The following is an 18,431-nucleotide window of genomic DNA, read 5'->3' on the forward strand; positions in this document are numbered from 1 at the left end:
CGAAATTTACAGATAATATTCTGTAAATATTAAAGCTCAAACCTGTCAAGGCACCTGAATTTCTGTCCTTTAGGGACAGACATTTGTCCAAATAAGATGCACATAATTAATACTTTAAAAATAATATCTAAATAATTGACCACTGTCATCCTTTTATTTTGTATATTATTCTTCATATGGCAATATTATTTCTTCACTATTTTTACTATGCTAACCAAAGTGGGTTTGACTAGGATAAGCTCCCCACCCCTATCTTCATGACTTTAAACTATTAGATATGGGGTCAAATTAACAAATATATTAATACCTCCACAAAGCATATACAAAATAGAAACATGATTAATTGAACATGCTGCATAAAAAGATTTTGCAAAAGTATACTGCATTAGAATATGCAGACTGCAGACTGATATTTGAATGAAAGCTATGAAATTTACTAATCACAATGAGTCAAGAAAAGCTGGGTACATGAACTCTGTCTAAACAGAACTGTTAAAAATAATATCTGAATTATTTTATATCCCTGGCCATAAAAACTTCTGAAATTTCTAATTTCATTAACATGCAAAATCATGTATCTACATAATCAACATTTGCATGAATCTAGAATTGCATTGATAGGCATAAATACACACCGTAATTATGCTGGGAGAACACATTAAAAGTCAAACAATATTTTTTAAAAAAAATATACATATAAAAGAAATCCAGAACATTCGAAATGAAAGGGACACTCAAGAACAAAATGGCTTGTTGATTCCTATATATATATATATATAAACCAGTGCTTGTACCTCATCGCAAAAACCACCCCTTTCCAAAACTCAAAGTTATTGACAATAATATTTTACAGATATCCCCACAGTCTTTCAATCCGAGAGGACCACCTGATTACCTGTCCCTGAATGCAAGGAATGGAGAAGAAACTGAAGGAAACCAGCAAACATAGCAGTATCAGCTCACAGTGCCTTAATAAGCAGAACCAGCTCTGAGCAGGTTGCTGAATTCCAGCCTCAGACTGTAGCAAAACCATAATCACAAGGGTGCGGGGAAACACCCAAAACCAAATCAGTACAAAGTGAATCTTTAAAGGAGTCCTTGTTTCCTGTAGTTCTTGTCTCCTGAGCCTGTGCCAAAGGATTCTGCAATGTCAAACATTCTACAAGAATAACATCAATTAGGGCCATCGGAGCACCTGCCATAAATACAAATCTCTGCAGTGTAGAGTGAGCACTGATTACTGCAATAATCCATACGCAGTCCACGCAGTGCTAAAAAGAGGCTCGCTGCCTATGGAGCATCTTTAATCATTTTCAGAGGCTCCCATTAAGGATCTCACAAAGCAATGTTTGCTTCACTGCAGAAACTGGAAAATGCTTTATCTGCTTGGGGTCTGAACACAGGCAGTATAATGCAAAAGATCTTATCCCACCTTACCAACGCTGAAACCAGTTTTTTCCCCCGATTAAGTTCAGTTGGACTGAAATACCAAGCATCAAATAAAATTTACAGGCATTCATTCAGTTACCATTGTGTTTTCTGAACTGCATCAAGAAGACCTGCTGTCTCTGTGAAATTCTCTTTGGGACTGTCAGTTCAGAAAAGCCAAGTCTGCAAAAATGGACTGAACTATAAGCAAGTGAATGACAGATGCCTTCCCAGGTACTTATTTATTTATTAGATTTTTATCCGGCCTGTATTTACTTTTTTTTATAAGTAACTCAAGGTGGCAAACATAGCGTAACTAATACTCCTTCCTCCTCCTATTTTCCTTAGAATAACAACCCTGTGAGGTGGGTTGGGCTGAGAGGTGGTGGCTGATCCAAAGTCACCTGCACAACCTTCATGCCTAAAGTGGGATTAAAACTCATAGTCTCCTGGTTTCCAGGCCAGCACCTTCTCTTAACCAAGGCAGGCACAGATTTAACTCTGGAACAATCCAGCCCAGAGGTGTTTCTTCAAAATTTCAGGCACAAAGTCAGATGGTCAGCAAGGGCTATAAGGAAGCTTTCATTGGCAGCCCTTGTTGCTTTATCCAACTGACCTAAGGCTCCCTAGATGTGCTGTATTTCATCTTCTAGATCCAACACATCTTTAAGGTGCCAGACTAAAAACAGATGAGAGGATCTAGGTATTAATCCTCTTGCTCTGTACTTTTTTCATATTTTCTAACTTACCCATTTAGTTTATTGCACGGATTTATTTCCTGCCTTCTTCATCAGTTTCCTGTAATACTCCAATACTTTCCTCTCCAAATACTTTTCTCTCTTTTAATCAGTCAACCCATGTTGAAGTTTCTCAGAAATATTGTCTTGCTCCCTTCTAATTGTTCTACCTGCTCGCTCTTTAAAATATACTTTCCAATTTTAGTTCTTCTTTGTCTTCATTTTTGGGTTTTGATTCATTTGATACACTGAACCCATCATTCTTCTAATTCTCAACCTATGAATCCTCTATTCATCCGTATTTACGGTTTATTGCCCATAAATTCAGTGTTAGCTGAATTCATACCCTTTTCTTTCTCTCCTTAGTGGCAGAGCAGCACTATTATTCCATCCTTATTCCTCTAACTGGCATCTAATCATTGACAAGATTATATCATTTTTACTTCTACTTCATTTTTTCTCAAAAATCAAGCCCAAAATGGTTAACATAACCATGAAAAATAATTGTATCAATGTTATATTAAAGGACAACAATATGAAAACCTGACCATGAACATGCTATAGTAAACCTAAAAGGAACGCTTCAAAGTCAGCATAAACTAAGAGAAAGAAACTAGGCAGAAATATTTGTTACAATAAATATTCAAGAAACAAACACTTGATCCCAGAAGAAATAGAAACTTCTGGATCTGTCTGTGAGTGGACCCCCTCCCTGCTCTCAGAAGGCTATGTTCCTATCATTGATAGTGAACTATATTTCCAGCATGGATTTCTGCTGAAAATCTTTCTTCGAATTGCTTTTTAACTCTGAAGGGGCATTTTAAAAGTAGTTTGTTCACTTTACTAAGCTATTTTACCACAGAAAGAGGGGAGAGGAGTGAACAGGCCAACTTTCATTACGCAGCATTGCTTTTCTTCTTTTGACCTCATTTGCCTCTATGGAAAGCAAAAAAAAGAAAAATCCAGATTCGATATAGTATTTAATACTTTTTTAATATTGTCATGAGGAACAAACCTAATCCTTATCAACATTTTCTAGGCCAAGCTATGATTAGGCTCATGTTGGCATAGATTAAAGAAAAATCCAGACTATATGCGTATAACGTTCTCTACGTACCCACTGAATTTTCAACCTGTCAAGGACGTTATTCTCATTAATAAAAGGCACAATTTGTTTTCACTGCAAAAAGGAAAGAAAAAAGAAAAAAATTTCATCAACAGATTAAATTTTGGGATGAGTCCCAAAGTAGTTGCAAGTGATTGCCAGAAAGCTACTGGCTTCAAGATTTGAAGTTCTGGCTCCTGTGATCCTCTTCATCTTACTCCTTCCTTGTACAGGTAATCCTCGTTTCACTCAGTGACCATTCAAAGTTACAACAGCACTGAAAAAAAATGACTTACGACTGTTTTTCACACTTAAGACCATTGTAACATCCCCATAGTCACATGATCAAAATTCAGATACTTGGCAACTGACTCATATTTATGTGCACTGTCGCAGGGTCATGTGACCATCTTCTGAGGCCTTCTCACAAGCAGAGTTAATGGGGAAGCCAGATTCACTTAACAACTGTGTTATTAACTTGATAATTTCAGTGATTCACTTAACAACTGTGGCAAGAAAAGTCTTAAAATGGAGCAAAATTCACTTAACAACTGACTCACTTAGCAACATAAATTTTGGGCTCAATTGTGGTCATAAGTCGAGGACTACCTGTAGTAAGTTTTAGTTTTGAGGGAAAATAGGAATTGGTAATATAAGTTTGGACTGACTGTTGTGTCCCAATGAATACTTCCATCTTATTTTTAATCAATATGTTAAAATATAGGTCTAATGAAATATTGCCAAATAGACTGCAAAGTGAATCTTGCTCACTGGTTTTATTTCACTCGTGTTTTCTATTTTCTTAATAATCCTCAGAGGAGGAAATTGTAAGTAGTACAATTGGGGTTTGAAAGTAAACAATTATCTTAACTCTTAAAATATGCTTGAGATGGGTTTTAGGTTCCAGATTACATCTTTTTTATTTGAACTACCCTAAAAATGTTGCGAGCCATCATTACTCAGCAGAGTTTAGGGAACTAGCTTCATTGTCAGCTGAAGGTCTAGAGAGAAAAGCTTTGTGTTATTCCAGAAACTGAGAAAGGTATTTCCAGGCAAAGGTGTTTATTGTGCAATTAAATCTGCTTCAATCAGAGAATTTTGTCAAGGATCCAAAAGTTATCATCTCCCATTTGTAATCTGTTTTCTCACTGCTTCTTCTCTCTTCTTTCTTTAAATATTCAAGTTAAGGACAGAAGTTTGGAAAAATCTTTGGAGAGTTGGTTCTCTAGAAGCACCCAATCTTGCCTGTTGATTCTTGTCTGCTTGTGCTGCCTAATGATAATGTACTACAAATATACTCATAATGCATTGCTTCACTTCGCATGTTAGGTTAAATCAGATGTCACCTGGACAGCTGTAGGCCCTCACTCTTCCTTTCATAGCATCCCAATCCTCCCAAGCAGATGTGAGGTATGTGCAGCAGGGAGTGGTGATGATGAGCAAGGAAACATACATTGTGTTTGCATTAGCTAACAGACATATATATATATATTATATATATATATATGTGTGTGTGTGTGTGTGTGTGTGGGTAGGTCTTTGATTATTCGGGTGTATATATATATTAAAGTATTCTCCGAAGACTCAGGGCGGCGTACATTGTGTTAAGCAATAGTCTTCATCCATTTGTATATTATATACAAAGTCAGCTTTTATTGCCCCCAACAATCTGGGTCCTCATTTTACCTACCTTATAAAGGATGGAAGGCTGAGTCAAGCTTCACCTGTATTTGCAGCCGCTCCCCAGCGCTAACATCACTGTCTCAGCTCCAACTCAGACCATTAGGCATTAGATTCCCATAAGAAAAATGAACTCTACTGTAAATTGCACATGCAAGGGATCTAGGTTGCGCATTACTCCTTCCCACCCTGGTGGTCCATGGAAAAATTGTCCATGGAAAAGAAATCGTAGTAGCAAAAAATTTGGGGACCACTGGTATACATGATGAGTCAGTATTCAAAACTGCTGTTCGGAATTATCATTGCAAAAGCATATGGATTTCATTTAGCTAAATATTATTTGGGTAGTTGCAAGTATGCATTCAAACACATTACGCAAAGTCCTAGCTCGCTAGAGAAAGCTCCAAGTAGAAAAAGTGGAATAAAAGAGAAGAAGAGCAGCAAGGTGAATAAATTCAATTAAAATAGTGATGAGTGCACCATTGTAAGATCTAAAGGACCAGATTATTATATCCCTATACAGAAAATGTATCCATGTGGTCACTAAGAGTTGACAACAACTTCAAGGCGTATAGTAATCAAGTACATATATTCTGAGCAACTTGCTTTGCCTTTAACCTCAGCTCAATAAATGATGTACATTCATCTGGTATATTTTCATTCAAGTGCACTGACTAGATGCCACCTTACATTCTGGGGACTGGGCCTTCAGAAGAATTCAGAGAAATTGGACACAGCACAAAGAAGGGAATAAGGATGACCTAGTAGCTAGATCTTATTAAAAAATACTAAGGTAACTAGGTAAATTTAATTTGAAAAGATTACTCAGTGGTGATAAAATATAAATCTTCAAACACCTGATGGTATGACATATATAATAAGGCCTGTTCGCTATCATCCCGGAGCACAGAACATGAAATAAAAGGTAAAAAAAAGACATGGTGGAATATTGGAGTGGGGGGTGGAATCCTAATATCATATGTAGTATGACCATGGAGCCAACTTCTTATGTGATGAGCCTTCTTTTGCTAGATGTTGCCATACACATTTATTGCAGAATCTTTCATTTTGATTCCTGCACTAAGCCAGAATGTATGTGAAGAAAAGATTTATAGAGTTTAGGTGGCCTAGTATTTCTTAAAAATACCTTGCAACACCTAGGAAGACTTTCAGCTTTTTTACTTGATATGTTCCCATGTAGAAAATGTAAAAATTAAATGGTGCATTACATTCTTGCTTGCCAAACAAAGCAGATTCGTGTCGGGTTTTTAAAGTGAACTTTTAGCAGTTGATCAGTAAATGTTAAACGATAAATGGCATGATAGAAACCCTAAACGAATCATAATTTATTTTGTAGCCATAGAAGAATAACGGAAAGGAATGGGAGACTCTATGTTCAAGACTTTGTTTAACATTGCAGAGATCTGTGTGAAGAAAGTTAGCACCCACCCCACTCCTAGAAGAATGAAATATTTTATTGTTGGAAATGTTGGAAAGGCAGAATATTATATTTCCCTGGATGAGAAAGGGAAAAACATGTTTTAAAGACAAAGAAGCTCCCTGCCCCCCCCCACCTTCAGCTCCAGGGTGATGGGATTAAGACATGGCTCTCAGGACATGATAGGATTAGCCCTCTACCCATCTACTCACCACATGGCACCTGGAGAGATTACATCACCCAGCAAAATTCAACCAAGCCTGGGACTCAAGACAACCTACAAAGTTACCTTGCATGGCCTCATGGGAGTCTAACAACCAATCAGAATACATTTCTTTCACAAGAACAGGAAGCTCCAAAGTGGGGCCCAAGAGAGGGTATAAACCTCTCTCTCTCTCTCTCTCTCTCTCTCTCTCTCTCTCTCTCTCTCTCTCTCTCTCTCTCTTCCATGTGCTCATTTCTGCCCAGGAACTCAAACCATGTGGTCCTGTTCATCATTAAAACCATCTTTCCAAACAGCTTCCATGTTTCCAGAGTCTTTCTCCCCACTTGGAACTGAACTCAGATGGACATTTCTTTCAACATGTGCATGCAATGCTAAAGTATGTTATCTGCAAACTAGACCTTGAGGGAGGCGATTACCTTTTTTGCCTGCATCAGTTATTGGGAGCATTTTATACTTTTCAATTTCAATTTTGAAAATATTATTTTCATCATTTAACTAGTTTTGTAATCAATAATGTAAATGCTCAGATTGACCTTTCAAACAATATATGTTGCCATTTTATAGCTGAGTCAGAAAACTAGCTACCGGTAAGAATGGATGGAACCCCAGGTTTCTAAGATGTCTTTTCTCTTCTAAGAAAAGGCATCTAAAACTCGCAATAATCCTTCATTATACACACAAGTGCATGCATGTACAGGTAGTCTTCAACTTATCACCACTATTGGGATCAAAATATCCGTTACTAAGTAAAGCAGCTGTTGATCTGATTTTACAACCTTTTTGCTACATGTTGTTAAGTGACTCACATGGTCATTAAGAAAATCCAGCCTCCTCCATGGACTATGCTTTTTGAAAGTTGACTTGGAAGGTCACAAATGGTGATCTCATGACTCCAGGATACTGCAACCATCATAAATACATGCCAATGGCCATGAGTCCAAATTGTGACCAGGTGTTTGAGGGGATGATGTCTTGGTTGTAAGAGGGAGGACTGATTGCAGTCACTTTTTTCACTGCCACTGAAACTTTGGTCACTAACTGAATTGTAAGTCGAGGACTATCTTTATATTAAAGACAGATGCCAATTTTAGCTTCGTTTATTTCCTATAGGCTCAGTAGTTGCTGTTGGTATAGTGTTCTGTCCCGCCTCGCCTCCATCCGAGTGATGGCTTAATTAGCCGGCACTATCAGCTCTGGCAGCAAACTAGTGAGCGTCTGCCAAGTGTCTTTGTTATCTCCCTCGATGCCGATGAGTCAGCCAGGAACAAACAGGACTTCAGCTCTTAGTTAAGCAGTTAATTTGCCTGCTACGAAGAGGCATAGCAGCCTTCGCTGGCTTAATATCCTGTGGGGTGTGGCTCCATGACTCAGCACTTCCTAGGCCTGCCCCACCCCTGCTTCTGTTGTTACCGCCTCTCCTGCCTATGAAACCTAGGGTCCAGCCAGGCCTGATTGCCATCATCCCGGTCTGGAGGCGTGGCCTGGGGGGGAAGAGTCAGGGGACAGAGGCCTCGTTATCTCCTCCACCTGGCCTGCCTCTGGCTCCTGGAGCTGAGCCAGGGAAGCCGGTGCTCCCGAGGTAAGTCCTGATGGCCCTTCCCCCTCACTTTCCAAGTCACTTTCTGGCAGGGGGCCCGGCTCAGGGGGCGCAGACACAACATATAGATTTTGGAATTGAGTCAGGGGACTCAGGGGACAAATTTTCTAAGAACTTGAGCTTACCTTGGACATTAGTTTATAAATTCATACACTGCAAAAGGGCCTTTACTTTATGGGCCATTAAAATAATTAACAACTGTTAACAAAAATAATTAACAACTGTTAACAACAACAGACTGTTGAATAAGTCTGTGGTTAGAGATATGAAATTTCACATTTGCTTCTGATGGGGTGCCCGGTGGTGGACTATTGTGGCCAATCTTACTAGGAGGCAATCGACTGAAACGTGGCTGCAAGCAACAATATGAGAACTTGTTGGAGAAGACAGCACCAATTTGTTTCTTATACTAAAACAGAGTAGAGTTCCTCCAGTCCCCAAATAATGTACCATTAAAAAGAAAGAGTCATCTTAGATATACTGAAAATATAGTAAGAAAGAAAAGTGGGTTTTCTTCCTTTCTAATCCTTTCTATTTTCTTCCTATTTCTAATCCTTCTTTGTAGAGTGTCTTAAATTCTACATCATTTTTCTTTTGGAGGAACAGTAATAATTCAGTGTGCTTTTAGGTAGAGCAGGATGGCATCATCTTGTTCTTTGACTTAGATAAAGACCTAACCCGGTTTTCTCATTTTGCCTGTCCCAACCAGACGCATTATACTTGGCAGCAGTCTTTCTCAACATGGAAGACTATCATGAAGTTTTGAAATGTGACTGAACATGGCAAGAAGTCTAGGTAATCTTCTAAGTTTACCATGGGAAACCGGACTGCTTTCCTTTGTGCAGAATAAAGAAAAGCAGCTTTGGGTTTTCCCTTCTTTATTTATGCAGTTGAGGTTAAAAAAAGTTTATAAATTATCTAAATAAAGAAGGAGAAAAAAAATCAACCGTGTGGATGTGTGGTGTCTGATATTAATCAGTGGAAGGAGAGTCAGTGTGGTATAGTGATTAAAGTGTTCTGTTGCAACTGGTGGTACAGAGAGCTGGTGGAGAATCCGTAATCAAGTTGCTGTAACCATATAGTGAAATGGAAAAAAAACAAACCAAAAAACATTTGCCACTTAGAGATCTGGGGGGGGGGGAACATTGCATTTCAATTTCCTCAGCATCTTTAACACTGTTTTAAATTAAATCTGTATGTGGAATAAGTACAAATCACATCATAGTATGAAGGAAGGTATAATAGGTATAGCTATAGCACTTAGACTTTTACTACTTCACAGTGCTTTACAGCCTCTATGTGGTTTACAAAGTTAGCATATTGCCCCCAACGATCTGGGTCCTCATTTTACCCACCTCAGAAGGAAGGCAGGCTGAGTCAACCTTGAGCCGGTTTGATTCGAACTGCCAAACTGCAGGCAGCCGGCAGTCAGCAGAAATAGCCTGTAGTACTGCATTCTAACCACTGCGCCACTATGGCTCTTAAGTAAGTATGTAGTCCTTACTGTTTATTTTTACTGGCCATCAAATAAATAGTATTTAAATAATTATAATTCTCTTACCAAGATTAAACCCAATCCATAAGATCTTGCAGTAGTTCAGATTTTAAAAAATTGCCCTTTAAACACCTTCACTATATTAGCATAATAACACTGGTATAACAACCATATAATAAATGGAGAATATGCATATATACATACACACACAACACACACACAGAGTTCAGGCCTGAACAGTACTTTTTGTTTTCTTTCTTTTTTTAAAAAAAGGAAGACTTACCCTTTTCACTGACACTTTCACTTTCTATTTCTACATCATCACAGCTGGTATACTCAGGTGTTGATGCTCCTTCTTCCTCAGAGCTGCTGACGGACATCTGCCTTTTTTTCCCACCACGCTTTGATCTATGAGGTTTTGGGGGAGAGGGTCGCACGGATTCTGACTGATCAGAACTGAGGGAATCGTTTCTTAGCATGGTTTCTATTTTCTCTCGCTTTGCTTTCCGACTGAGAATAGCAGAGCTGGGATCTAAGCGAGTTTGTGCTTTAAAGGAATCATGGTTCTTGGATTCTAAATGTTCTGTAAGAATCATGCTATGGCGGGGCGTTGATGGGGTATGAGAAATCAGTTGTTTAGAAACAGAAATCCTGACATCACCTGTTCTTTCTATTGGATATGTCTTCTGGGCATCCACATGGGATTTTATATCCTGAGTTCCTTGCAACTGTGAATGCTTTCCAAGGTTATTCTCAGGCACCTCAGGCTCCTCAACTTCAGTATGAGGCAAGGCAACATCACTGTGTCTTCTCTCATGCCGCACTTTTGAAACTTTTGCGTGCATGCGCATCTGCTGCTCCTCGGGATGGGGTTTCACAGGGTACCTTGCAAGATTTGGATCGCTCCTATATCTGGTATATTCATCTTCTTTCCTCTGTTTTTCTTCATTAGCTGTCTTGCCTTCCTCAAAATGGGGAGGGAAGTCTGAGTAGTCTTGAGACCTCCCTTTCTCTAATCTTCTCCCATCACGCCTTTCTTTACTTCCCTTCTCATCTGTTTGTCCTTCACTCTGCTGTAGTGAAGACTTTGGCACACGTTTGCGCTCTGCTTTCACACCTCCTTTTCCATTTTGCTCAAAAGCAATGGGTATCTTCTTCCTGATATAATGAGGAGGTAAGAAGAGAAATTTATTTATTTAGAAATTGTATATAGCTCCCATCTTGAATACCTAACTCTGGGCTGAGAGCAATCCATTCAATATGAAACCCCCCATCAACTGATGAAAATAATCCTATGCTAGCAAAAAAACAACAACCCACAATTCAGTAATAACAAACACATGTACATTAGCGCCTCCCCCAATGGTCGGGGGAGAGGCAGACTTTAATAGCTCTCTGGAAGGTCAAAATAGAATGGGACAACTTGGGTGTGGCCAGCTCACCATGGTCATCTCACTATTAACAACCTGCCATGAACAACTCACTGCCGCCAACTCGGCATGGGACAATTTGCCATGGGACAATTCCACACAGGATAACTCAATGCAATAAATGTTATCCCGCCATTGTTTGCTTGAGATTATTTCCATTTTTGTGGAAATGGACAAAAATGAAAATAATATTGAAGGAACAGTGGTGGATAATATTTATCGCATTGAGTTATCTCGCATGGAATTGTCCCATGGTGAGTTGTCCCACAACAAGTTGGCTACAGCAAGTTGTCCAGTGGAGAGTTGGCCACAGTGAGTTCGCCATGGCGAGTTGGCTGCGGCAAGTTGTCCCAGACCAGGCCAAAAGGATGGCATCTGAAGTTCAGGGAGAGACACATTTCCTTAGTTCCTCAAGATGATACTGTTTGATAGAGGGGACGAAGAGTATGCCCATCCTGTTAGATTTGGTGGAATGGGCAGAAGCCCTCAAAGACAGATGATCCTGCAAGTCACTTTGTAGGCTTTAAAACTGATAACCGATACTGTGAGTTGCACTTGGAAGAATACTGGAACCAGGGCAGCCCATGCAACAGTGGTCTTGCATAGACAAATTCTGGAGCATCCAAAATTGGACACTCCACTGCATTCTGCATAAATAAAATAAATAAAAGCATTCGAATTATTTGTGTAAAATTATCTTAATACCTGTCTGAAAATTAATGCTATTCTGCAGCCGACTGATGCTGTTTTGATGTATTTCTTCAAGCAAGAATTGTCAGTTAGAACAATATCTTCAGTGTTGTTTCAGTGTGACTGAGTGTAATTATAACTCGGATAGAAATTCCCACTTTTTCCTAATCCCACCAAGCAACCACTGGATCGTCTAGGAATTCATTGATTTCCTTGCTAGAAAAGAATATTAAGTTCCTGGCCAGCTGACCCACTTCTAGGAAGTGTATGGGTTCTAAAGAACCAATATGACCAGGCACAATATGGTATTCTGTCAGGATTTTCTTTACTACTATCCTTAATGAAGTTTTGGTCATTACTGGGCCAGGGTTTTTAACCCAACAATATTTGGAAGAATGGAGCAAGATTTGTTACCACTTTCATACAGCCATAGTTACATCTGACTCTTGCTGATGCAGAAGAAAATGTTGGGTCCCTTTTTTTTTTAATGACTCCCACGATATACATTTGCATAGTTATCAAATTACATTCAGTTCAGTTCAGGACAATTAATTTTCTAACATCCTTAATTACCCTTTTGTAGAAGGTAGAGTGGCCAAAATAGTTATGTGATACTGTTTTTTAAATTAATCTTAAAAATCTTTTAATTAGGTGAATATGCTATCTGGAACTCTGTATCTTAATTAAAGTTATTCATACATTGGAAAATTCTCATATGGATTATTGTGGCTTCTTATACTGGAACATTTTAAAAAAAATACCTGGAAAATAGTTCAAAATATGATAATGAACTTGCTAAAGAAATTGTTTCAATATAATGATGTCACAGTAATGATTTATGATCTACCATTGTTCCAAAACTATTCCTAGATCAAATTTTACGTACTACTATTAATTTTTGAAAACTAAATATTTTTGAACCATGTTTTTAGAAGGATTCTCTTCTCCCCTTTAAAATTTGCCTGCGCCTTTAAACAATCTTTAACGGCCCTATTTCCAAAACCTCTATTTCAGAGTGGCAACAAATAGAAGTCTGATTATAAAATTCTTTCCCTATAAATAATTTATCTATAACTTTTACTTTATTATTTCTGGCACTAGTAGATCCTTTTTTTAAAAAAAAACACGATTTTATTTCTTTTAGACTGTGAGTATTATGATAGCTGGTTTTATTTGATGATTTTAAGGGTTTTGATGTATCTTGTGCGTTTTTCATCTTTCCTTAATCACACAATGGCTACATGTAAATATTGTTAATTAAGTCTTAAATAATCATAAATGGCCTTACAAGTAGTCTTCAACTTACAATAGTTCATTTGGTGACTGTTTAAAGTTACAACAGTATTAAAAAAGGGACATGACAATTTTTCACTTATGACCGCTGGAGCATCCCCGTGGTAATGTGCTCAAAATTCAGATTCTTGGCAATTAGTTCATATTTCAATGGTTGCAGTGTCATCGTGTGCATGTGTTACGACCTTTGGACAATCAAAGTCAATGGGGAAGTCCAATTCACTTAACAACTATGTTATTAATTTAATACCTGCAGTGATTCACTTAACAACTGTGGCAGTGGTGGGTTTCAAATTTTTTTACTACTGGTTCTGTGGGTGTGGCTTGGTGGGCATGGCAGGGGAAGGTTACTGCAAAATCTCCATTTCTTCCCGATCAGCTGGGACTTGGGAGGTAGAGAATAGATGGGGGCGGGGCCAGTCAGAATTTTTACTATCAGTTCTCCGAAATACTCAAAATTTCCGCTACTGGTTCTCCAGAACTGAAGAACTGAAATCCACCTCTGAACTTGGCAAGCAAGGTCATAGAATAGGGCAAAACTCACTTAACAGCTGTCTCGCTTAGCAGCAAAAATTTTGGCCTCAGTTGTAGTTGTAAGTCAAAGACTACCTGTATTGTTAAGCCAATTTGAATGCCAGTTTGAGATGCAGGCATGGCATTTCTGGAGCACTTAGGATGCACTCTGCAGATGTTCTAGACAGGCAATCACTATGACCACATTACAATATATTGCTTCAAAAAAAACACCATGTTATGATCACTGGGGAAAAGATGTAAAGGAAAAAATGCATTATGGAGAGGAGTAGGAGGACAACATTAGCAAGGTGAACAGTGGCTTTTTCCCTCAATTCAAAAATGGATTTTTCCCAAGTCAACCAATGTGTTGGTTGTGTTGATCATGGGCATGTACATTTTTTGGGGGGCAGGTCATTTTTCTCTTTTATTCCATCTTCTGATTTCTCCTAGGCTTGCCTTCTCTGCCCTCACCCTTCTCATTTGGTAGAAGAGGCAACTGGAATTCCTCCCTCAGTGTCTGCTAACTATGTTCAAGAGTAGCTGTTGAAGGCAGCCTCAAAGTTCTCCTCCTCTCCTATTGATGCTTCAGCCATTGACGATCAACTTCTATTCCATGATAAAGGACAGATGACTTTCTTCATTTGCAATAAACCCTCCATACTGCCTAATCTTATAGTTGTGGTTTTCCCATAATTATTATTCAGGAAGAATCCATTAGCATCCATATTACCTCTCTCTTGGGGGTTCGCTTCTAGATCTTGAAGCAGTTTGTTTCTGTTCCAGGCCCATTGTTTGTTGTGACACTTCTGGGGCTTTCCTTCTGTTTGCTTGCATACCAGAGGATATTTCTTGTGAAGTTGCGGCTGCTGTGCTTAGGGGTATTTGAGATCGTGACCGTTCCTGAAGCCGAGCTTTCTTTTCTCTAGGAGACTCCGAACCAGCACCAGTAGCTGTGTCACTCAGTGTACCATCATGACTGGATGGCTGTTGTGGGCCACTCCCAAAAAACCATGCTCCGGATTTAGTTAGGATCTCTTGTTGCTTCCGGCATAAGTTGCATACCCACATAACCTAGTTATAAAGAAAGATAAACAGTCTAAATATCTGATATTGATTTTTAGGGACAAGCTTAGGGATACAGTTAGAAATAGTAGATTTTCCTTAGTGAAATTTGTGTTGGATCTCATTCTCAGTACATGTTTATGCAGTATGCTACTTTTGCTCATTATAATCAAATAGAATATATTTAAATATTTGAGCTTTGTCACACCATACATTCAATGTTCAAAGCGTTAGTAAGGTATCATCGTTAGACTAGGAATGAGTAGATCCAAATTCAAATCCCACATGCTTATGAGAAAAAAAATGACTCTGCACTAGGCCTTGCTGGTTATAGTTCAAGGAAACTGCATGCAGAAGGTGCCTTAATTCAAACCCTGGCATTTTCAGTTTAAGAGATTCATGCACCAGATAACATGAAAGACCTTCCTATTATATATCTTGGAGTCCTGCTATTAGCCAAAACGGTCAAAACTGGGCTTGATCTATTATTGTCTACTACGATTAAAAAAAACAAAACAAGTTTTGAGGGTGGCATGGAAATAAAAATAAAATTTGCAGTCACCCTGATTGTGTAGTTGAATCATACTGACGAAGGATTAGAAAAGTTTGGGAGAATTAAAATAAGACTGATCTCAGGGTAGCAGGTATAGTTAATGTATGATGTGAAGTTAAGCTGATCTTTGGTGTATGGTGTTCATACCAGAGACGGTTGAATTCACATCTAAACTAATACAGTAGAGTAAAATGCTTATTTCCCTTTCAATCAAACATCAAAGGTTTGTGTATATTAAAAATCAATCAATCATTTATACTTCTATCACTGCCAAATGTGATGGGCCTCAAGTCCACTTTCAAACATTTCAATCATCACATTCAGATGATTAAATTTAGAAATTTCATTTTAAAAGAAGAAACAAAAGCTCTGCCTTATCTAGAAAAGATTTAACAAAATCATCATTTCTTATCACAAGAATAATTATATGGTGCCATGACAATTTGACCGCTCACCAGAGAGCTGCTTGCTTTCTTTTTAAAAATTATTTTCCCCTCCTCCCTGCCCTCCCAAATAGGAGATATTATACCATACTTTAATATCACATGCTAGCAATATGGAACATGAATGTATCTATGAAGTCATATCTATAGCTATCTATACTATTATGTTCAATTATTTATGAGTAAATTAAATGGAAAATAGATAGCTTAGTAAAATGGATAAATGAAAATAAATGAACACAATATGGTTTCTAAAAAGAAAAATTATAGATATATATCATGACATAATATCAGGAGAAATTATTTCAAAAACAAGCATTCATTGTGAAAAACAGCCAATTGTTCATTAATGCATTTTTATAATTCAAATACACTAAAAAATATTAATACTGTATAAATGCTTTTAAATAGAAAAATACTGAACTATTTCTGCTATTTTACTAATGAGAAATCAACTGGTAATGTGAAAAGTAATATCATTTCCCATTAAATATTCTGAAAAATGTAATATAAACTCAATATAATTTGGTAGTAATGCAAATGAAAATTCTGCAACCATCATTATAAGGATACTTGCTTTGTCAAGAAATGCAAAAACTTTCATACACCCCTGACAATAAAAGTTGAGTAAAACCAAATAAATAAAACCAAATAAGCCTTTAAGAACACATAATGCGTAAAAATATTTTTCAAACTAATCAGAAATGTATTATAATTTTATTTCACTATTTTGTATTGATTATAATTAAATCAGATCTTATTATATAATACCTTTATTAAATGTTTATAATTGTGTTTTTGTGTTGTCAAAAAATTATTTTCATACAAGAACAGACTAACCAAACAAAACGTTGTGTGTGTTTATAAAAAGGATTCTCATAAAAATGCACAAAAGGAATAAAGTAAAGTTTACTTAAAAACAAAATCCAGTAAAATAATTGTGGCAAAATCAATAAAAAGTAGGAAACAACTGAATATTTCTTATGTTGTATGAAATGGAGAACTAAAAGTAACTTAACATTATATTATACAAGATGAACAATCAAATTGAAATATGATTAATTATTAATCACTAGAAAAGTTAAAGTGTGAATTTGTATTTGAATTGTACATATAATATCTCATGACCCAGGGAATCAGAGTGTCATTCAATTCTGTTAAATGCCCAAAACCTAGATTGACTGCTTGTGTGCAAGATACTATGATTTATTTCTAATCCAAATTAGCAAATTAAAATGGATGATCTCTTGTGCAGCTACTTGTGGGAACTATACACTGTATTAGATAAAAATAGATAAAATCTAAACCTTATCTATATTACCAGTATTATGAAAAATTCTAATTTTAACATATGCTTCAATATAACATTGAGATAATATTACTCTTTATCCAATATTTTGGAAACAAGCATAACTTTAGAACAATTGTCTCTATACAAATTTATTTCTATATGCAAGCATGTTTTCATACTACCATTCTAACAATGTGAATAACAGTTAACTGTCAACAAAATAACTAAACCAGTCATTACTCAAGTATACATTTAACAACAGAGACACAATAAAAAACCCACAAACTAGAAATGCAAATGCCATGCTTACAGCTATTAATCTGAGCATTTACACACACATACCATCTATTTTAAATGAAAAAAAAAATCAACCTTATACTCACATATTACGAACTCTTGTTTAAGAAGGTCATCAGAACTTAGTTACTGAGTCTCTATATGCTCAGATGAACTACAGTCTGCCCAGATGGGTAGGGTGGATAAAATAAAAAGCACTTCCTTTCCCTCCCCCCCCCTCCCCCAAAAAAGTAAAATAAATCCTTGAAGTGATATAATGATTTTGGTAAGAAAGCTGCTTACTATATTTAGTAGGGCAGTCTGTGGTGCAAGCAATCTAAGCAGCATGCAGGAATTATATCCTGATTGAAAATACTGGGCTATAATCCAAACTAATCTAAATTAAAGCAGGCCTGTGTAATAATTTATTTTAACAATCCACAGATGTTAGACCACCAACGAAAATACTGATGAAGGATTATAATCTTTTCATGGGGCTTCTGAACACAACTCAACAAAATCTGGATAAAATATTTGTTGCTGCTGCTGCTGCTGCTGTTGTTATTATTGTTATAGCTTTAATGTTCAATTTGATGATATTATTATTATTATTATTATTATTATTATTATTATTATTATTATTATTATTATTATTATTCCCAATAACTCAATAGATGGCTAGAAATATGTGTGCAATTCACTCTTTTTCTCAGTTGTGCCTGAATTTATTCAGCCATAAATTCTTTCATTTCATAACTGTGCAGATCAGAAGCATTGCAGCCGATGCATAGAACTACATTGCTAGCATGGTGAAATATATCAATCGGTGCACAACTGAACAAGAATTGTTCATGTTCAAACTAAATTCAAGCATACAGGATTCCACTGTGCCAGCATCAAGAATTCTCACACAAGGCCATTCTTAAAGTACATTATGGGGGGGAGGGAACCATGCTTCTGAAGACTAAAAGCTTGAGTTCAGGTGAACAGCCCGTGGTGCTTCAGTCACATTTACATACAAGTGGCACACTTACTGTCTCTGGCCCTTCCAACAGTGGTCCGTGGCTAGCGGATACATTATTCCTGTCCTAATACAACATGAAGACACAACTTGAAAATGATTGCAGAGTTATGACAAAAGCATACGACATAAATAAAAGAGCATATGCAG

General features: G+C 37.2%; 1 protein-coding gene across 1 annotated transcript in view; it reads right to left on the reverse strand.

Annotated features, from left to right (window-relative positions):
* RIMS1 (regulating synaptic membrane exocytosis 1) overlaps nt 1-18,431 on the reverse strand; it is a 296,197-nt gene that overhangs the window by 117,034 nt on the left and 160,732 nt on the right. The window contains exons 3-4 of the mRNA XM_058176391.1: nt 14,366-14,706; nt 9,990-10,864 (exon numbers count right to left, since the gene is read on the reverse strand). Coding sequence (XP_058032374.1) covers nt 9,990-10,864; nt 14,366-14,706 — 1,216 coding nt within the window. The remainder of the gene's footprint in view (nt 1-9,989; nt 10,865-14,365; nt 14,707-18,431) is intronic.

The sequence above is a fragment of the Ahaetulla prasina genome, chromosome 1 (genome assembly GCF_028640845.1).
Source record: "Ahaetulla prasina isolate Xishuangbanna chromosome 1, ASM2864084v1, whole genome shotgun sequence".
Taxonomy (NCBI): Eukaryota; Metazoa; Chordata; class Lepidosauria; order Squamata; family Colubridae; genus Ahaetulla; species Ahaetulla prasina.